General features: G+C 44.3%; 1 protein-coding gene across 5 annotated transcripts in view; it reads left to right on the forward strand.

Annotated features, from left to right (window-relative positions):
• Nucleotides 1-3,914, forward strand: part of LOC106581405 (arf-GAP with Rho-GAP domain, ANK repeat and PH domain-containing protein 1) — a 122,871-nt gene extending 118,957 nt beyond the window's left edge. For all 5 annotated transcript variants that reach the window (XM_082966762.1, XM_082966764.1, XM_082966763.1 and 2 more), the window contains 2 exons: nucleotides 2,681-2,715; nucleotides 2,793-3,914. In XM_082966762.1, coding sequence (XP_082822888.1) covers nucleotides 2,681-2,698 — 18 coding nt within the window. In that variant the 3' untranslated portion in view covers nucleotides 2,699-2,715; nucleotides 2,793-3,914. The remainder of the gene's footprint in view (nucleotides 1-2,680; nucleotides 2,716-2,792) is intronic.
• Nucleotides 3,915-20,521: the final 16,607 nt, after the last annotated feature.

A 20,521-nucleotide genomic window follows, 5' to 3' on the forward strand; every position in this document is an offset into this window, starting at 1 on the left:
GACACGCACACAGAGAGAGAGAGAGACACGCACACAGAGAGAGAGAGAGACACGCACACAGAGAGAGAGACACGCACACAGAGAGAGAGAGAGACACGCACACAGAGAGAGAGAGAGACACGCACACAGAGAGAGAGAGAGACACGCACACAGAGAGAGAGAGAGACACGCACACAGAGAGAGAGAGAGACACGCACACAGAGAGAGAGAGAGACACGCACACAGAGAGAGAGAGAGACACGCACACAGAGAGAGAGAGAGACACGCACACAGAGAGAGAGAGAGACACGCACACAGAGAGAGAGAGAGACACGCACACAGAGAGAGAGAGAGAGAGACACGCACACAGAGAGAGAGAGAGACACGCACACAGAGAGAGAGAGAGAGAGACACGCACAGAGAGAGAGAGAGAGACACGCACACAGAGAGAGAGAGAGAGACACGCACACAGAGAGAGACACGCACACAGAGAGAGACACGCACACAGAGAGAGACACGCACACAGAGAGAGAGAGACACGCGCACAGAGAGAGAGAGAGACACGCGCACAGAGAGAGAGAGAGACACGCACACAGAGAGAGAGAGAGACACGCACACAGAGAGAGAGAGAGACACGCACACAGAGAGAGAGAGAGACACGCACACAGAGAGAGAGAGAGACACGCACACAGAGAGAGAGAGAGACACGCACACAGACAGACAGACAGACAGACAGACAGACAGACAGACAGAAAGACGGAGAGAGACAGAAAGACGGAGAGAGACAGAAAGACGGAGAGAGACAGACAGACAGACAGAAAGACGGAGAGAGACAGAAAGACGGAGAGAGACAGAAAGACGGAGAGAGACAGACAGACAGACAGAAAGACGGAGAGAGACAGACAGACAGACCGAAAGACGGAGAGAGACAGACAGACAGACCGAAAGACGGAGAGAGACAGACAGACAGACCGAAAGACGGAGAGAGACAGACAGACAGACCGAAAGACGGAGAGAGACAGACAGACAGACCGAAAGACGGAGAGAGACAGACAGACAGACCGAAAGACGGAGAGAGACAGACAGACAGACCGAAAGACGGCGAGAGACAGACAGACAGACCGAAAGACAGAGAGAGACAGACAGACAGACCGAAAGACAGAGAGAGACAGACAGACAGACCGAAAGACAGAGAGAGACAGACAGACAGAAAGACAGAGAGAGACAGACAGACAGACCGAAAGACAGAGAGAGACAGACAGACAGACCGAAAGACAGAGAGAGACAGACAGACAGACAGACCGAAAGACAGAGAGAGACAGACAGACAGACAGACCGAAAGACAGAGAGAGACAGACAGACAGACAGACCGAAAGACAGAGAGAGACAGACAGACAGACCGAAAGACAGAGAGAGACAGACAGACAGACCGAAAGACAGAGAGAGACAGACAGACATGGAGAGAGAGACACACATGGAGAGAGCGACACACATGGAGAGAGCGACACACATGGAGAGAGCGACAGATAGAGGTCTGCGATGGCGCTGAGATTATGCATGGAGCTTTTTTTCATCAGGTGTGTGTGTGTGTGTGTTCTGGGTATAGTGATCATACATTTAAGCAATAAGGCACAAGGGGCTGTGGTATATGGCCAATATACCACAAACCCCAGAGGTGCCTTATTGCTATTATAAACTGGTTACCTGGTTACCTAGAGGAGTACAAATAAATGTTTTGTCATAGCCATGGTATACGGTCTAATATACCACAGCTGTCAGCCAATCAGCATTCAGGGCTCAAACCACCCAGTTTATAATGTTTTCTATGTACCCCTCTGACCCTGTGCAATTATGTGTGTATGCTTGCTGTGTCTTGTTGTGTCTCTGTGTCTTGCTGTGTCTTGCTGTGTCTTGCTGTGTCTTGCTGTCTCTGTGTCTTGCTGTGTCTCACTGTGTCTCTGTGTCTCGCTGTGTCTCTGTGTCTCGCTGTGCCTTTCTGTGTCTCTGTGTCTCGCTGTCTCGCTGTGTCTCTGTCTCGCTGTGTCTCTGTGTCTTGCTGTGTCTTGCTGTCTTGCTGTGTCTCTGTGTCTTGCTGTGTCTTGCTGTGTCTCTGTGTCTCTGTCTTGCTGTGTCTCTGTCTTGCTGTGTCTCTGTCTTGCTGTGTCTCTGTCTTGCTGTGTCTCTGTCTTGCTGTGTCTCTGTCTCTCTGTGTCTTGCTGTGTCTCTGTCTTGCTGTGTCCCCTGTCTTGCTGTGTCTTGCTGTGTCTCTGTGTCTCTGTGTCTCGCTGTGTCTCTGTCTGTCTGTGTCTCTGTGTCTTGCTGTGTCTCTGTCTGTCTGTGTCTTGCTGTGTCTCTGTCTGTCTGTGTCTTGCTGTGTCTCTGTCTGTCTGTGTCTTGCTGTGTCTCTGTCTGTCTGTGTCTTGCTGTGTCTCTGTCTGTCTGTGTCTTGCTGTGTCCTGGCTGATGGCAACATTGACTGTGTGACATAGCTGTTAGCACTCACCATTACACTTGACAGAGTTCATGTCAGCCAGTCTGAATAAATTAATCTCTCCCTTCACCCTCTCTCTCTCTCTCTCTCTCTTTCTCTCTGTCTCTCTCTCTCTCTCTCTCTCTCTCCCTCTCTCTCTCACCCTCCACTCCCCACCTCTCTCTCTCTCCCCCTCCACCACCTGTCTCTCTCTATCCCTCTGTCTCTCAGCTCTTTAGAGATGTCTGATAATGGGGCCAGACAAGGTGAGACATCATTATCTAATGTTTGTACATGTGTAAGAGTGTGTGTGTGGTTATCTAATTGTCTGTGTGTTTCATAGGGGAGAGACCACCAGCTATAGACCATTCCAGTAACGACAACCCCCCCCCCCCACACACACACACCTGTGCCTATAAACTGGACCTCTAAGCAGGGGAAGCAGGTGTCATGAGGAGAGACTGTTACCACAGTGCCTTTTACAACTGCAGTGCACCCTGGGATACATGGAGGGCCTGGAAGATGTTCCTGGTATAGACTGAGGCAGGGACAGACCTAGAACAGACAGTTACTGGAGCAGCCTGACAGTACAGACTGTCTCTCTGACAGGTGGGAGATGATGGAATGATCTTCAGTGTCCCCATATGTCCCACAATAACTCTATTCCTTCCTCTAACCATGTCTATCTCCCTGTTTTTAACCTCTCTGAGACTGCCCCATCGATAAAGTGTCCACCCCACTCCCCAGTGTTCTCCTTCCCTGTTTTCTAGACTTGTGTAATTATTTATTTCTCCAGCAGAGGGAGCAGCATATGAACGACAGGGGGAAAACCATGACCATTGTTCAACATTAAGTTGGTTCCACTTGTCAAAAGGGAGCCATAAAGACGTGTCCAAGTTCTTATGTAGTGACGTCATTACTCCCAACTCTAAGCCTAACCTGTATACACACACACACACAAACACACACACACACACACACAACTGTTTTTGGGCAAGGAGAGAAGTGCTCACTCTGTTTACCATTTGACTAAGACTGTTGTGTTCTTACTGTCTGCTACTCTGTACACTTTAATAAACATTTCAGTCAGAACTAGATTCCTAGCTCAGTGATGACATGTGGAGGAGACAGTAAGGAGAGCATTATTAAATACATAACCGTGGGGATATCCAGCCTGATCTCCTGAACTCAGTTCAGTAGGAACTAAATGTCAGCACAGTGATGAGTCTGGTTTCACAAGACTGACTGGTAAAGATGGTCTACTTTTCTGGGAACACAACAACACGCACAAGTGCTGTATTCTCATTAATGTCAACCTAACAAACTGTCAATCATCATATTAACTGTAACATGACAGCTTTAACCTGCCTCTGTCTTATAACTGTATCTAAGTGAAAGTAACTTTTGTAAATTCTGCAGATAGTAACTGTAGGTATGAATTTTAATAAAGTCAATGATATTTGGATCTGTGTGTGGAGACTTGGAGTGTGTTTGCAAATGTGTAGCACCCTCTGACACTACAACCGTTCCATTCCAACTACCCGTGGTCGTCTGTTCTCTGAATGACAACCCAACTGTTTCCATGGTGCCCAACTACCCGTGGTCGTCTGTTCTCTGAATGACAACCCAACTGTTTCCATGGTGCCCAGCTACCCGTTGTCGTGTCTTTGGGGTACCATTAAACTGAAGACATGTTTATCAATTAACTCCCTGTAATTATTATCACGCGATCAAACTGATTAATCGTTTAATTGTAATTAACTAGGAGATCGGGGCACCAAGGAAAATATTCAGATTACAAAGTTATAATTTTCCTAATATAACTTTCCTATATTATAACATTATATATTATATTCTGTTATAGTATAGGCCGATTATCTTCTGGTTTAAATGGTGTATTTTACCTCGCGTCCAGTCTCATTCCAAACGTCGTAAATTGTTGTATCTGCACGAACCCAGTCTTTACTAAGAGTCATCCATACATCAATTGTCTTAAAATCATTTATTTACTAAACTAAGTAATTCACAGAAAGTATAGAAACAGTAATTATCGTCACAAAGAATTGGTAGAGTAATGTGCCCTAGTGGGCTAAAACAGGTGTGGCTGGTGTCTTATTCAACAATTGGTCATAAAAGTTCAGCTGAGGAGGTACACAGAGTTCATTAATATTAACAATTGATATGCTAATCCTTTGCACATGAACGCTCACTCATTCGAGAACAATTGCAATCAATATATATTTACGCTCAGTGTGTCGTCGGGATCCTTGTTGGAGTGTCGTTCTGTGGTAGAGTTCTCTCTCTCTCGGTTAGAATGGATCTTTCAAAGCGACATTCATTAATGTCGTCATAGAATGGATGTTTCGTTGGTCTTCGCGTTCAATGATATAATTTCTAGCTGCAGACTATTAATTAACCTGTTATGGCTAGGGGGCAGTATTGACACGGCTGGATAAAAAACGTACCCGATTTAATCTGGTTACTACTCCTGCCCAGTAACTAGAATATGCATATAATTATTGGCTTTGGATAGAAAACACTCCAAAGTTTCTAAAACTGTTTGAATGGTGTCTGTGAGTATAACAGAACTCAAATGGCAGGTCAAAACCTGAGAAGATTCTGTACAGGAAGTACCCTGTCTGACCATTTCTTGGCCTTTGCCATCTCTATCCATTACAAAGGATCTCTGCTGTTACGTGACACTTCCTACGGCTGCCATAGGCTCTCAGAAGGCGGCAAAAAGCTGAATCGTGGCTTTGCAGGCTCTGGCTGAAACAAAGTAGCGCGTTTGGGTAGTGGCTGGTTACAGTACTGTGAGACTCAGGCTCGTGCCCGCGTCGACCGAAAGCTTTGTTTTCTTTCCTCTGTTTACCTAAAAGGAGATTCCCGGTCGGAATATTATCGCTTTTTTACGAGAAAAATGGCATAAAAATGGATTTTAAACAGCGGTTGACATGCTTCGAAGTACGGTAATGGAATATTTAGATTTTTTTTGTCACGAATTGCGCCATGCTCGCGACCCTGATTTACCATTTCGGATAGTGTCTGGAACGCACGAACAAAACGCCGCTATTTGGATATAACGATGGATTATTTTGGACCAAACCAACATTTGTTATTGAAGTAGCAGTCCTGGGAGTGCATTCTTACGAAGACAACAAAGGTAATCAAACTTTTGTAATAGTAAATCTGATTTTGGTGAAGGCTAAACTTGCTGGGTGTCTAAATAGCTAGCCCGTGATGGCTGGGCTATGTACTTAGAATATTGCAAAATGTGCTTTCACCAAAAAGCTATTTTAAAATCGGACATATCGAGTGCATAGAGGAGTTCTGTATCTATAATTCTTAAAATAATTGTTATGCTTTTTGTGAACGTTTATCGTGAGTAATTTAGTAAATTGTTAGTAAATTCCCCGGAAGTTTGCATGCTAATGTAAAAAGCTGGTTTTTGATATAAATATGAACTTGATTGAACAAAACATGCTAGTTCTGAACGTCACATGCTAATGTAAAAAGCTGGTTTTTGATATAAATATGAACTTGATTGAACAAAACATGCATGTATTGTATAACATAATGTCTTAGGGTTGTCATCTGATGAAGATCATCAAAGGTTAGTGCTGCATTTAGCTGTGGGTTGGGTTTTTGTGACATTATATGCTAGCTTGAAAAATGGGTGTCTGATTATTTCTGTCTGGGTACTCTGCTGACATAATCTAATGTTTTGCTTTCGTTGTAAAGCCTTTTTGAAATCGGACAGTGTGGTTAGATTAACGAGAGTCTTGTCTTTAAAATGCTGTAAAATAGTCATATGTTTGAGAAATTGAAGTAATAGTATTTCTAAGGTATTTGAAAATCGCGCCACGGGATTCAACTGGCTGTTGCGTAGGTGGGACAAATTCGTCCCGCCTAGCCCAGAGAGGTTAATATCAAAGACTTGTTCTTATTCTGTCGGTATCAATAGTCTAAAAGTTAACCACGTGGTATAGTTCACTTTCAGTAGCGGAATTGGATGGTCAAACCTATTGGCCAACTCGCAATGGAGTGGAGGCCTGGTCTGTTAGAAAGTAAATCAGGGTGGGTTTTTATAGTGAACATGTCACTTGACGCCTGGTCCTGTCTGTGTCCCTGGGGGCGTGCCAATGACTGAGTTAAGCTTGGTACAGAAATACAATTCTATCACATTAACATCAGTACATAGCATGTCAATGTATTACAAATAGCTTTATCCTTATTAATACATTCTATACAACCATGTGGATGCAAGTCCCATCGCTGAGGCTATTATATAAACAGTTTTATGGTAATATGGCTATATTGTCTCTTCTGAGTATCACAAAATTGTACCAAGCGGACCAGTTCGTAGCTGGATTCTTCACCAATCTTCCATACCTTCTCCAGAACACAAATGTCGCTTGGCTCCCCAATTCTGTGAGTTGGAAGAATTTCCTGTGTCTCTCTATGGGCCATGTGGCAAGAGATTCTCCTCTTAGAGTTTTACAACCGCTTCACACAGGGCCTGGGTGGGGGGAGGTAGGTTGGGGGATGGTGCAAGGGGGGAGGGGATCAACTGTCCTCCCTGTACTCAAAGAGGCCAACGTCATGACACCGTGGTCGTCTGTTCTCTGAATGACAACCCAACTGTTTCCATGGTGCCCAGCTACCCGTGGTCGTCTGTTCTCTGAATGACAACCCAACTGTTTCCATGGTGCCCAGCTACCCGTGGTCGTCTGTTCTCTGAATGACAACCCAACTGTTTCCATGGTGCCCAGCTACCCGTGGTCGTCTGTTCTCTGAATGACAACCCAACTGTTTCCATGGTGCCCAGCTACCCGTGGTCGTCTGTTCAGACTGAGAAGCAGAGAAGCTCAACACTTACTGTCACTGACTTGGCTCACAACAACTTTATTGAGGAAATAATTGATTTACTATGACATGTTGTCTCACCTAGCTATTTTAAGATGAATGCACTAACTATAAGTCTCTCTGGATAAGAGTGTCTGCTAAATGACACTACTGTAAGTCTCTCTGGTTAAGAGTGTCTGCTAAATGACTCACTACTGTAAGTCTCTCTGGATAAGAGTGTCTGCTAAATGACTCACTACTGTAAGTCTCTCTGGTTAAGAGTGTCTGCTAAATGACTCCAATGTAAAGGTAGATGCTGACCTGTAGTTCTACTCCGTCACGTTAGTCATTCAGCATTCTGCCTAGGACACATTTAACAGACATGCTTTTTATTTGACATGCATAAAGCTGTGACACACATGCACTGTCACACACACACACACACACACACACATTTTGCTGTTCCCAAGTCCTGTGGCTGTCTTGGCAATGTCACTCCTCAGCCGCAAAATGAAGCCTGCAGAGGTGTGTGTGTGTGGGAGAGTCACTGGTGTTCCACCAGCTCTCCTCTCATCGTCCTGAGCCGAGCCGACACAAACGGGTCACCCTGCACCGCAGGCACACACAGGAGACCCAGCAGGCCTGTATCACTGCGTATGTGTGTGTACGTCTTAGTATGTCCGTGTCTGTGTATGTAAGTGTCTAGTCATGACATTTCCCTGTGTAGCTCCTCTGTGTACAGCCATGGGGCACCAGTTGTAGTGCTGTCAGGTTGGAAGATCAACGTTGGTCAATCTAAAACATCATGGAAGATTACAGCTCAGAACCCTCTGATGGACCTGACGGAGGCCCTGCACAGACTCACTGATCTACACATCAGTTCCAGAGATGGGTAAACCTGTTCCAGAGATGGGTAAACCTGTTCCAGAGATGGGTAAACCTGTTTCAGAGATGGGTAAACCTGTTTCAGAGATGGGTAAACCTGTTTCAGAGATGGGTAAACCTGTTCCAGAGATGGGTAAACCTGTTTCAGAGATGGGTAAACCTGTTCCAGAGATGGGTAAACCTGTTTCAGAGATGGGTAAACCTGTTCCAGAGATGGGTAAACCTGTTCCAGAGATGGGTAAACCTGTTTCAGAGATGGGTAAACCTGTTTCAGAGATGGGTAAACCTGTTCCAGAGATGGGTAAACCTGTTCCAGAGATGGGTAAACCTGTTCCAGAGATGGGTAAACCTGTTCCAGAGATGGGTAAACCTGTTCCAGAGATGGGTAAACCTGTTTCAGAGATGGGTAAACCTGTTTCAGAGATGGGTAAACCTGTTCCAGAGATGGGTAAACCTGTTTCAGAGATGGGTAAACCTGTTCCAGAGATGGGTAAACCTGTTCCAGAGATGGGTAAACCTGTTTCAGAGATGGGTAAACCTGTTTCAGAGATGGGTAAACCTGTTCCAGAGATGGGTAAACCTGTTTCAGAGATGGGTAAACCTGTTTCAGAGATGGGTAAACCTGTTCCAGAGATGGGTAAACCTGTTCCAGAGATGGGTAAACCTGTTTCAGAGATGGGTAAACCTGTTTCAGAGATGGGTAAACCTGTTCCAGAGATGGGTAAACCTGTTCCAGAGATGGGTAAACCTGTTTCAGAGATGGGTAAACCTGTTCCAGAGATGGGTAAACCTGTTTCAGAGATGGGTAAACCTGTTCCAGAGATGGGTAAACCTGTTCCAGAGATGGGTAAACCTGTTCCAGAGATGGGTAAACCTGTTCCAGAGATGGGTAAACCTGTTCCAGAGATGGGTAAACCTGTTCCAGAGATGGGTAAACCTGTTCCAGAGATGGGTAAACCTGTTTCAGAGATGATGGGTAAACCTGTTTCAGAGATGGGTAAACCTGTTCCAGAGATGGGTAAACCTGTTTCAGAGATGGGTAAACCTGTTCCAGAGATGGGTAAACCTGTTCCAGAGATGGGTAAACCTGTTCCAGAGATGGGTAAACCTGTTCCAGAGATGGGTAAACCTAGGCAAGATATGGGTAAACCTAGGCAAGATATGGGTAAACCTAGGCAAGATATGGGTAAACTTGTTCCAGGCTGATCATGTCCATAAAGCAGAACACACACGTGCACACAGAGTCCAGTATCATGTCTCAGCTGGAGAGAATAACACCTTTATTAGCTCTGATTAAAACACCTTATCCTACCTAGTGATGAGCCATTCTGATTCAGCAGGGAATGAAGAGACAGGTGGGTGTAGAGATGGACACAGAGGAGACTGTAGAGTCGTGTCTCGCTAAGTGTGTGAGTCGTGTCTCGCCAGGTTGCCTGACTGACCCCGCCGCCCACCCATCACCCACCCATCACCAATTACAGCTCTTCAGAAAGAGCTGTTCAGAAAGCCATCCCCATGGCAACCCTTTCCTCCAGCTCTCCACTTTATCAGCAGACTCACTTTGCTCCGGGTTGTGTAACTGTTCTGTTCATCAGACACTAAAGGAGAGGTGGGAGAAGTCATTTTCACTTTCTGGGGTTAGAGGGAACAGCTTGTTTAGTTCCACTCCGCCTGTCTGTCTAACTGAATGGTTCAGTGGACCTGACTCATTAGTTTTTGTTGCACTAACACATCCTTATTAGCGCTGATTTGCCGATAGCCGTTTTGTTAAACTGCAAGTCGCTCTGAAAAAGAGCATCTGCTAAAATGACAAATGTAAATGTACTGTACATGTAATGAAGGGGAAAGACAGAGTGGAGGGGAAGGAGAGAGGAGCCGAGGAGACAGGAGGGGAAGGAGAGGGGAGCCGAGGAGACAGGAGGGGAAGGAGAGGGGAGCCGAGGAGACAGGAGGGGAAGGAGAGGGGAGCCGAGGAGACAGGAGGGGAAGGAGAGGGGAGCCGAGGAGACAGGAGGGGAAGGAGAGGGGAGCCGAGGAGACAGGAGGGGAAGGAGAGGGGAGCCGAGGAGACAGGAGGGGAAGGAGAGGGGAGCCGAGGAGACAGGAGGGGACAGGTCTAATGAGAGATGAGTCATGCTAAAGATGCTGAAGGTTAGTCTGCCAGTCTCTGACTGAAGGTTAGTCTGCCAGTTTGCCAGTCTCTGACTGAAGGTTAGTCTGCTAGTCTGCCAGTCTCTGACTGAAGATTAGTCTGCCAGTCTCTGACTGAAGATTAGTCTGCCAGTCTCTGACTGAAGGTTAGTCTGCCAGTTTGCCAGTCTCTGACTGAAGGTTAGTCTGCTAGTCTGCCAGTATCTGACTGAAGATTAGTCTGCCAGTCTCTGACTGAAGGTTAGTCTGCCAGTCTCTGACTGACGGTTAGTCTGCCAGTCTCTGACTGAAGGTTAGTCTGCCAGTCTCTGACTGAAGGTTAGTCTGCCAGTCTCTGACTGAAGCGTAGTCTGCCAGTCTCTGACTGACGGTTAGTCTACCAGTCTCTGACTGACGGTTAGTCTGCCAGTCTCTGACTGAAGGTTAGTCTGCCAGTCTCTGACTGAAGGTTAGTCTGCCAGTCTCTGACTGACGGTTAGTCTGCCAGTCTCTGACTGACAGTTAGTCTGCCAGTCTCTGACTGACGGTTAGTCTGCCAGTCTCTGACTGAAGGTTAGTCTGCCAGTCTCTGACTGAAGGTTAGTCTGCCAGTCTCTGACTGAAGGTTAGTCTGCCAGTCTCTGACTGAAGGTTAGTCTGCCAGTCTCTGACTGACGGTTAGTCTGCCAGTCTCTGACTGACGGTTAGTCTGCCAGTCTCTGACTGACGGTTAGTCTGCCAGTCTCTGACTGACGGTTAGTCTGCCAGTCTCTGACTGAAGGGTAGTCTGCCAGTCTCTGACTGAAGGTTAGTCTGCCAGTCTCTGACTGAAGGTTAGTCTGCCAGTCTCTGACTGAAGCATGTGTTGACAGTAATCATTGCTCCAACTGACAGGCTCCCAGAACTTGTATAGGTGTTCTCTCCTTTAGCAGATAAAGGGTCCAAACTATGTGTAGATACACAAGACTAATGCTGGTCTCCCCACCGAAATATCATACAAACTAGATCATGCAGGCCATGCTGCTCTCTCATTAGTGTTCCTCTGCTGGGGTAAAAGCCTCAGTGTCACCTCTCTCTCTCCTCTCCCTAACGCTTACTTTCTCTTTTCATCCATATTTCTCTTATTTTCTCTCCTCATCCTGATGGAGAAGATTTCAGTTTCTTCAGTTAGCAGATGTATTTTAGTGTGAGTCATGACCATCTCTTTCCTCCTGCTGAGGGAGGAAGATGGCTTCTACACTCCCTCCCAGTGGCTCCTAAATCTGACCTCATGGCTATGATGTCACATGCATGAATGACAATCTAGTGTGTGCGTGCGCACGCACGCGTCAGCAAGAAGAGGGATGATGCAACACTTTAGTCTTTAAAATTATAACCAGAGCAACAACAAATACATGTAGAGAAACAATCCACAAAAGTGGAGACAAATGACACCAAAAATAACTTTGGGAGATATGCGTCAACAGCAAACTTAATGATAATGCAGAGGATTTTCCGAACAGCAGAATCGTACATTTTCTCAGTGAAAACAATGTACTGAGCAAATGTCAAATTGGCTTTTTACCAAATTACCATACGACAGACCACATGTTCACCCTGCACACCCTAATTGACAAACAAATTAAAAGGCAGTCTGCTCATGCTTTGTTGATTTCAAAAAAGCTCTTAACTCAATTTGGCATGAGGGTCTGCTATACAAATTGATTGGGGGGGGGGGACGCAAAATCCATGTACACAAGTGTGCGGTTAAAATGGTAGATTCTTTTTATCCCCCACAGGGCCGGGGGGTGAGACAGGGATACAGCTTAAGCCCCACCCATTGGCGAGGGCACAAGAACAGTCTGCAGCACCCGGCCTCACCCTACTAGAATCTGAAGTCAAATGTCTGTTTGCTGGTGCTTCTGTCCCCAACCAAGGAGGACCTACAGCAGCACCTAGATCTTCTGCATGCAGAACAGAATTAGGCCGATACCCGCTAATTATCAAAATCCAGAAAAGAGACGTTAAATTCTAAAACCACCTAAAAGGAAGAGATTCCCAAACAAAGCCATCACCTACAGAGAAATCTTTTGGTTCTCTCATGATTTGGTCTAATTGTGTTGCTATCCTGAGGCTCTGTGGGGTCTGTTTGTGTTTGTGAACAGAGCCCCAGGACCAGCTTGCTTAGGGGGCTCTTCTGTAGGTGATGGCTTTGCTATGGAAAGTTGGGGAGAAAAAAATAAAAATAGCAAACAGTAACACTATTTGGCCCTAAACAGAGAGTACACAGTGGCAGAATACTTGACTGACAAAAGAATTAAGGAAAGCGTTGACTATACAGACTCAGCAAGCATAGCCTTGAGTTTGAGAGAGACAGCCGTAGGCCCACTGCCTACAAAATGAGGTGGATACTGAGCTGCACTTCCTAATCTGCCAAATGTATGATCATAGAGGCAAGAATTCCCATATCTAATAGGTGAAATACCACAGTGTGCCACCACAGCAATATTTGTGAACCGTTGCCACAAGAAAAGAACACCATTTAAATACAATCCATATTTATTTTCACTTTAACTATTAGCAGATTGTTACAACACTACATTGACATGACATTTGAAAGGTCTATTCTTTTGTGAGTAAGGTTTACTGTAAATATGTTTGCGAGATCTCCTATAGTACAGATTGTAACAGTATGTTTGTCCAGTTATGTAGCACAGGAATAAAAGGCTATGTTCTGTATGAAGCAGAAAGCATAGAAATTTAAAAAACTATTCTGATAAAGACTGTTAGAGTATCTCCAACTAAGAAAAAAAAGGGTTCTTTGGCTTTCCTCATAGGAGAACACCTTTGGGTTCCATGTACAACTGTGGAAAGGAACCAAAAAGGTTCTTCAGTGTTATCCTATGGGGACAGCCGAAGAACCCATTTAGATTCTCGATACACTCTTATATAAAAGGTGCTACGGTTGAGATTGGGATCAGATTTCCCCTCAGTCAGCACCACTCCTGCTTTCTCTTCCTCTCGTAAAGTTGGACTTTTTAGCGTACTCCTCTTTGTCTTTTCACTCATCAACCTAGCAGCCCTCTCTCCCACCATTGTGACTGTGTCTAGAGGAGAAATCTATTTCTATGCCAATTATTGTGTTCCTGTTCTGTCTGACAGTTATGTGTGATGCATTTTAAGAGAAGGAGAACATTACATTCCACAAACAGCAGACTGTCATACCCACAAGTCCACGGGCTCTGTGACAGCCTGAGGACGTTTGTGGACCCAGACACATGGTGGCTATTAGAAGAATGTTGTGTTAAATGATTGTGCCGAGAAAGTGAGAATCCTTTGCATTATCAATAACAGCAGACACCTACATTCCAACACTGTTGCCCTAGAGCACACGAAAAACTATACATACCTCAGCCCAAACATCAGCACCACAGGTAACATCCAGAAAGTTGTGAACAATCTGAGTGTCAAGGGCCTTCTATACAATCAAAAGAAACATAAAAATGTGACTTCCCAATTAGGATCTGACTAAAAATACTTCAAAATCAGTTATAGAACCCATTGCCAGCTATGGTTGTGAGGTCCACTCACCAAGAACTTTATTTTTAAAGAAACACCAAATTGAGACCCTGCAAAATGACACCATCTGTACAACATAACACTATTGCATGCAGAGCTAATTATCAAAATCCAGAAAAGAGTCCTTCAATTCTACAACCAACTAAAAGGAAGCAATGACCAAACCTTCCATAACAAAGCCATCAGTTACAGAGAGAGATGAACCTGGAGAAGAGTCCCCTCAGCAAGCTGGTTCTGTTCACAAACAGACCCAATAGAGCCCAAGGACAGCAACATGATTAGACCCAACCAAATCATGAGAAAACAAAAATAATTACTTGACACATTGGAAAGAACAAAATATAATGCTATTTGGCCCTAAACAGCGCATATACAGTCACATAATACCTGACCTGTAACACAACCAACACTGCCTGGGGAATGAAACTAAGGGAGTGACAGATATAGGGGAGGTAATCAGTGAAGTGATGGAGTCCAGGTGTGTCTCATAATGAGGCGCAGGTGCGTATAACGATGTGCCAGGTGTGTGTAATGATGGTAGTGAGGACCAGTGGTTAGTAAACCAGCTACGTGGAGCGCTGGAGAGAGGGAGCGGGAGTAGACGTGACCACTGTGACTGACCCAAATTAAGCAAGGGGGGTAGTGAGAAAGGTGGAGAACCACTCCCTCATCTCTGTGTGTGTCTGAGTGTGTGTCTGCTTTAGTAGTATTTTAGTGCAGGATAAACAGAGTGGTCAGATATCGTCCTCTAATTCCTGTTCTTCAGGCAGCCATCTAGCCTTCTGAACACACACTCATCGGGGGCAAACTACCTGCCCTCCAGGACACCTACAGCACCCGATGTCACAGGAAGGTCAAAAAGATCATCAAGGACAACATCCACCCGAGCCACTGCCTGTTCACCCCACTATCATCCAGAAGGCGAGGTCAGTACAGGTGCATCAAAGCTGGGACAGAGAGACTGAAAAACAGCTTCTATCTCAAGGCCATCAGACTGTTAAACAGCCATCACTAACTCAGAGAGGCTGCTGCCTACCTACTGACTTGAAATCATTGGCCACTTTAATAAATGGAACTCTAGTCACTTTAATGATGCCACTTTAATGATATTTACATATCCTGCATTACTCATCTCATATGTATATACTGTATTCTATTCTACTGTATCTTAGTGTATGTATTACTCATCTCATATGTATATACTGTATTCTATACTACTGTATCTTAGTGTATGACACTCTGACATTGTTCATCCATATATTATTACATTCTTAATTTCAATACTTTACTTAGATGTGTGCCATAGCGGAGATCGTTGTGGGCTATACTCGGCCTTGTCTTAGGACGGTAAGTTGGTGGTTGGAGACATCCCTCTAGTGGTGTGGGGGCTGTGCTTTGGCAAAGTGGGTGGAGTTATATCCTGCCTGTTTGGCCCTGTCCGGGGGTATCATCGGATGGGGCCACAGTGTCTTCTAATCCCTCCTGTCTCAGCCTCCAGTATTTATGCTGCAGTAGTTTATGTGTCGGGGGGCTAGGGTCAGTCTTTTACATCTGGAGTATTTCTCTTGTCTTATCCGGTGTCCTGTGTGAATTTAAATATGCTCTCTCTCTTTCTCTCTTTCTGTCTTTCTCTCGGAGGACCTGAGCCCTAGGACCATGCCTCAGGACTACCTGGTACGATGACTCCTTGCTGTCCCCAGTCCACCTGGCCGTGCTGCTGCTCCAGTTTCAACTGTTCTGCCTGCGGCTATGGAACCCTGACCTGTTCACCGGACGTGCTTGTTGCACCCTCGACAACTACTATGATTATTATTATTTGACCATGCTGGTCATTTATGAACATTTTAACATCTTGACCATGTTCTGTTATAATATCCACCCTGCACAGCCAGAAGAGGACTGGCCACCCCTCATAGCCTGGTTCCTCTCTAGGTTTCTTCCTAGGTTTTTGGCCTTTCTAGGGAGTTTTTCCTAGGGAGTTTTTCCTAGCCACCGTGCTTCTTTCACACGCATTGCTTGCTGTTTGGGGTTTCAGGCTGGGTTTCTGTACAGCACTTTGAGATATCAGCTGATGTACGAAGGGTTATATAAATCAATTTGATTTGATTTGTATTGGGTATATGTTGTGAAATTGTTAGACGTTACTACTAGAAGCACAAGCATTTTCCTACACCCGCAATAACATCTGCTAAATATGTGTATGTGACCAATAACATCTGCTAAATATGTGTATGTGACCAATTTGATTTGACTCAGACACACACACACACACACTGCCTTATCACACACTCAGACACACACACTGTGCCTTGTCACTTAGGGAATGGATACATAGATGGAGGGATAGTGTGTACTGTAGCAGCAGATCGTCCTCCTCAGAGACCCTTGACTAGGGCTGTTATGGTGACCGTATTAATGCCACAGCGGGGGTCATGATGGCAGTTAAATTCCACGAGACCGTTTAGTCATGGTAATTAGGCTTCTCCAAGCTCTGCTTCTGATGGTCATTAGTAGCCTACCAAACTTGCTAACTGCCTGGTACTCAGCACTGCATTGTCCCTCTAAGCACTCTGACATCAATGCAAATGTTTTTGAAAATCAAATCAAACACTTCATGAGAGCCCATGAGCTCATGTTGCCCAACATTTCTGTAGGCTAAAAATTGTGAGAGAAAACAGAGTGATGGCCTCTATTAAAAAGAGGAGGATCCCATCAGCTTTCTATAGGCTGGGCCTACTATATTTATTTATCAACTTTCCTAATATTAAGTACATTCATGAAAATGAACCAAGGGAATACCATCCTCCATTCGTTTTTTAAGTGCATAGATGACATGTATTGTTTTGCTCCTATTCCAACAGGTGCACGATTATCGTCCATTCTAAATCAAAACTAATTCCACGCATTTATTATTTAGTACATGTAAAGACAAGATTCAATCAATAACAGTCTGATGGGTGACAATATTAGCCTGTCACTTGTGAATGATATATTATCACTTGTGAATGATATATTATCACTTGTGAATGATGCCCAGCTTGTAAGGCAAGAAACTCATGCATTTTTTTTGCAACTTTTTCAAATCATAGTTGCACTCCTCATGTAGCCTAGCCCATAGGCCTATATGTTTTAATAAGGTTTGTATCACACCTCATGTAGCCTAGCCCATAGTCCTATATGTTTTAATAAGGTTACTATCACTCCTCATGTAGCCTAGCCCATAGGCCTATATGTTTTAATAAGGTTAGTATCACTCCTCATGTAGCCTAGCCCATAGGCCTATATGTTTTAATAAGGTTACTATCACTCCTCATGTAGCCTAGCCCATAGGCCTATATGTTTTAATAAGGTTAGTATCACTCCTCATGTAGCCTAGCCCATAGGCCTATATGTTTATAAGGTTAGTATCACACCTCATGTAGCCTAGCCCATAGGCCTATATGTTTTAATAAGGTGTGTATCACACCTCATGTAGCCTAGCCCATAGGCCTATATGTTTTGATAAGGTTTGTATCACAACTAAAGTGGCCAAATAACTTCTTAAAATTAAACACATTAATCAGCTTTACAACAGGTGTAGAACCTAACTGGCATTCATACGTAGCATGTGAGTTTTAAGTTTGGGAAAGAATTTTCACCATAAAAATGCACCTTTATAATAAAAGCATTTTATGCATAATCACATTTGCAGTCACTTTTGATAATGGTGTTTCCCCGCTAATGGAACATTTGCGCTTAGAGACTACTGCTGTGTGTGCATTACTGTGCTTATAATGTGAAGAAATAGCCTAATAGTTTATCAACATTTTAAGCTAAACCTTCTGATCTGTTGCATCAGACACATTGGATAAAAACGTTTTTTTGATGCTAGTGGTTGTATTCATTAGGGATCTACTGCATCCCACAACTGTCCCAGACTATGTTTGGAATATTTATTTATAGCACATGTCGTGTCTTTGGGGGTACCATTAACTTGAAGATATGTTTATCAATTAGCTCCCTGTAATTATTATCACGCGATTAAACTGATTAATCGTTTAATTGTAATTAACTAGTAGATCGGGGCACCAAGGAGAATATTCAGATTACAAAGCTATAATTTTCCTAATATAACTTTCCTGTACTATAATATTATATTCTATTATAGTATAGGCCGATTATCTTCTGGTTTAAATGGTGTATTTTACCTCTAGTCCAGTCTCATTCCAAACGTCGTAAATTGTTGTATCTGCACGAACCCAGTCTTTACTAAAATCATCCATACATCAATTGTCTTAAAATCATTTATTTACTACACTAAGTAATTAACATAAAACATACAAACAGTAATTATCGTCACAAAGGATTGGTATAGTAATGTGCCCTAATGGCTAACAAGCATGGCTGGTCTGTTAGACAATGGGTCATAAACGGTCAGCTGAGAAGTTACACAGAGTTCATTAATATTAACAATTGACAATTGAAGGCTCACTCATTCGGGAACAATTGCAATCAATACATATTTACGCTCATGTGTCGTCGTGATCCTTGTTCGAGAGTTCTGTTCTGTTGGGGAGTTTTGTCCGTGTTCTCTCTCTCTCGGTTAGAATGGATCTTTCAGAGCGACATTCATTAATGTCGTCATAGAATGGTTGTTTCGTTGGTCTTCGCGTTCGATGATATAATTTACTTAGCTGCAGACTAATAATTCATATCAAAGACTTGTTCTTATTCTGTCGGTATCAATAGTCTAAAAGTTAACCACGTGGTATGGTTCACTTTCAGTAGAGGAATTAGATGGTAAAACCTATGTGGCCACGGAGTGTAGGCCTGGTCTGAAGAAATGTAAATCAGGGGGTGTTTTATAGTGCCCATAGAACAGGCTTGTCAAATGACGCCTGGTCCTGTATGGGTCCCTGGGGGCGTGCCTATGACTGAGTTAGATTTGGTTACAGAAATACAATTCTATCACATTACATCAGTACAATAGCATCTCATGTGTATCATAAAAGCTTTATCCTTATTAATACATTCTATACAACCATTAAGTTGCAAGTCTCAAGCTGATGCTATTATATAAACAGTTTTATGGTAATATGGCTATATTGTCTCTTCTGAGTATCACAAAATTGTACCAAGCGGATCAGTTCGTAGCTGGATTCTTCACCAATCTTCCATACCTTCTCCAGAACACAAAATGTCGCTTGGCTCTCCAATTCTATGAGTTGGAAGAATTTCCTGTGTCTCTCTATGGGCCATGTGGCCAGAGACTCTCCTGGAATTTTAGAGTTTTTACGACCCTTTACACACAGGGTGGATTGGGGGGAAGGGGGGGGGGGGGGGGGTGCAAAAGGGAGGGGGTCAACTGTCCTCCCTGTACCAAAAGAGGCCAACGTCATGACATACCCCCCCCCCCCTGGTGGTTTGGATCTTGTTTATCCTGCAAGTTACAAATCAACATAAAATCATGACCACGTGATGTCCCATTGGTAGATCATCGTTGCAGTCCTCTCTGGTGGTTGAACTTGGTAGGCTCTCTGAAAGCGGAGCCGTCCACCACAAGGATGGGCAGTTGATGTCCGGTTGGTGATCGCCGTTGCGGTCTCCTCAATTGGTGTACCTTGGTACGTTCCCTGGAAGCTGTAAAGTACCCCAGGAAGGGCCAAGGGATGTCCTGGTTGGTGATCGCCGTTGCGGTCCCCCCCTCTGGTGGTTTACCTTGGTAGTCTCTCTGACAGCGGGCATGCCGCCACAAGGATAGGCTGTGGGTGTCCGGATTTGGGGTCACCATCCGGACCCGTCGTCCAGACTGGAAGATCTGGGCAGTAACTTAGGCAGATGTTAACAACGCACACACACTCATGAAATATATATAATTACATTCATTCCCCAATGAGCGGCGTTGTGGCACTAAGTGATGGTTGTATGGGGACTTTGTTTATGGCTCTATCACTTCCTAAGTGTCAAATGAACTGAACCGAAATGGAATGAAAGCATAAACAAAACAAAAATATACAAAATATAGTTCTCACACAAAAAAAATCATCTAATTGGACTGTATTCTATATACGTCCAATGTTCTGGCAAAATGATTATCATGGCATTGTCTCTAATGCCATATCTAGGGTTTTCCTACTTGGTGTGTTGCTTAGGCGCTATCCTAAGTTGATAACTATATGATAAGTCTACAGCTGTAATGCACTAGTTTTGGGCAGTCTACAGGTATGACCTACGGACTTCTGGGAAGAAAACTGGTGAGTGCTGTAGAGTCAAAGGCCTAGAAGTAAATGTTCAACTTTACTAAGGCTGGTATATTGCTTGGGCCCTTAAATGGTCCTAGCATAAATCCTAATTGGATGTTCCGTTGTGCATGTGCGTTTATGCTTACACAAGCGCTCATGTCAAGGGAAGAAAACCAAGTATCCGGGCAGATTACAACTTGTTCAGAATGAGTCTGACGTAGTCAGGTAATTTTCAGGTCAATGCCTGGAGGTCAGTCAGAATTGGTGTCAAGGGAGTCTGTAGTAGTTTTTCTACAAGTCACTGTTTCTTCCACTTTTGTAGTGGCGATAGGTATGAAGTCTATTTCATAGCTATGTTGTCCACGGAGGAGCTAACCTCACGACGGAAGTACTCTTTAAGTATTGGACCAGTCATACGTGGTGTGATCATGGT

Source organism: Salmo salar, chromosome 20, assembly GCF_965601325.2.
Source record: "Salmo salar chromosome 20, fSalSal1, whole genome shotgun sequence".
Lineage (NCBI taxonomy): Eukaryota > Metazoa > Chordata > Actinopteri > Salmoniformes > Salmonidae > Salmo > Salmo salar.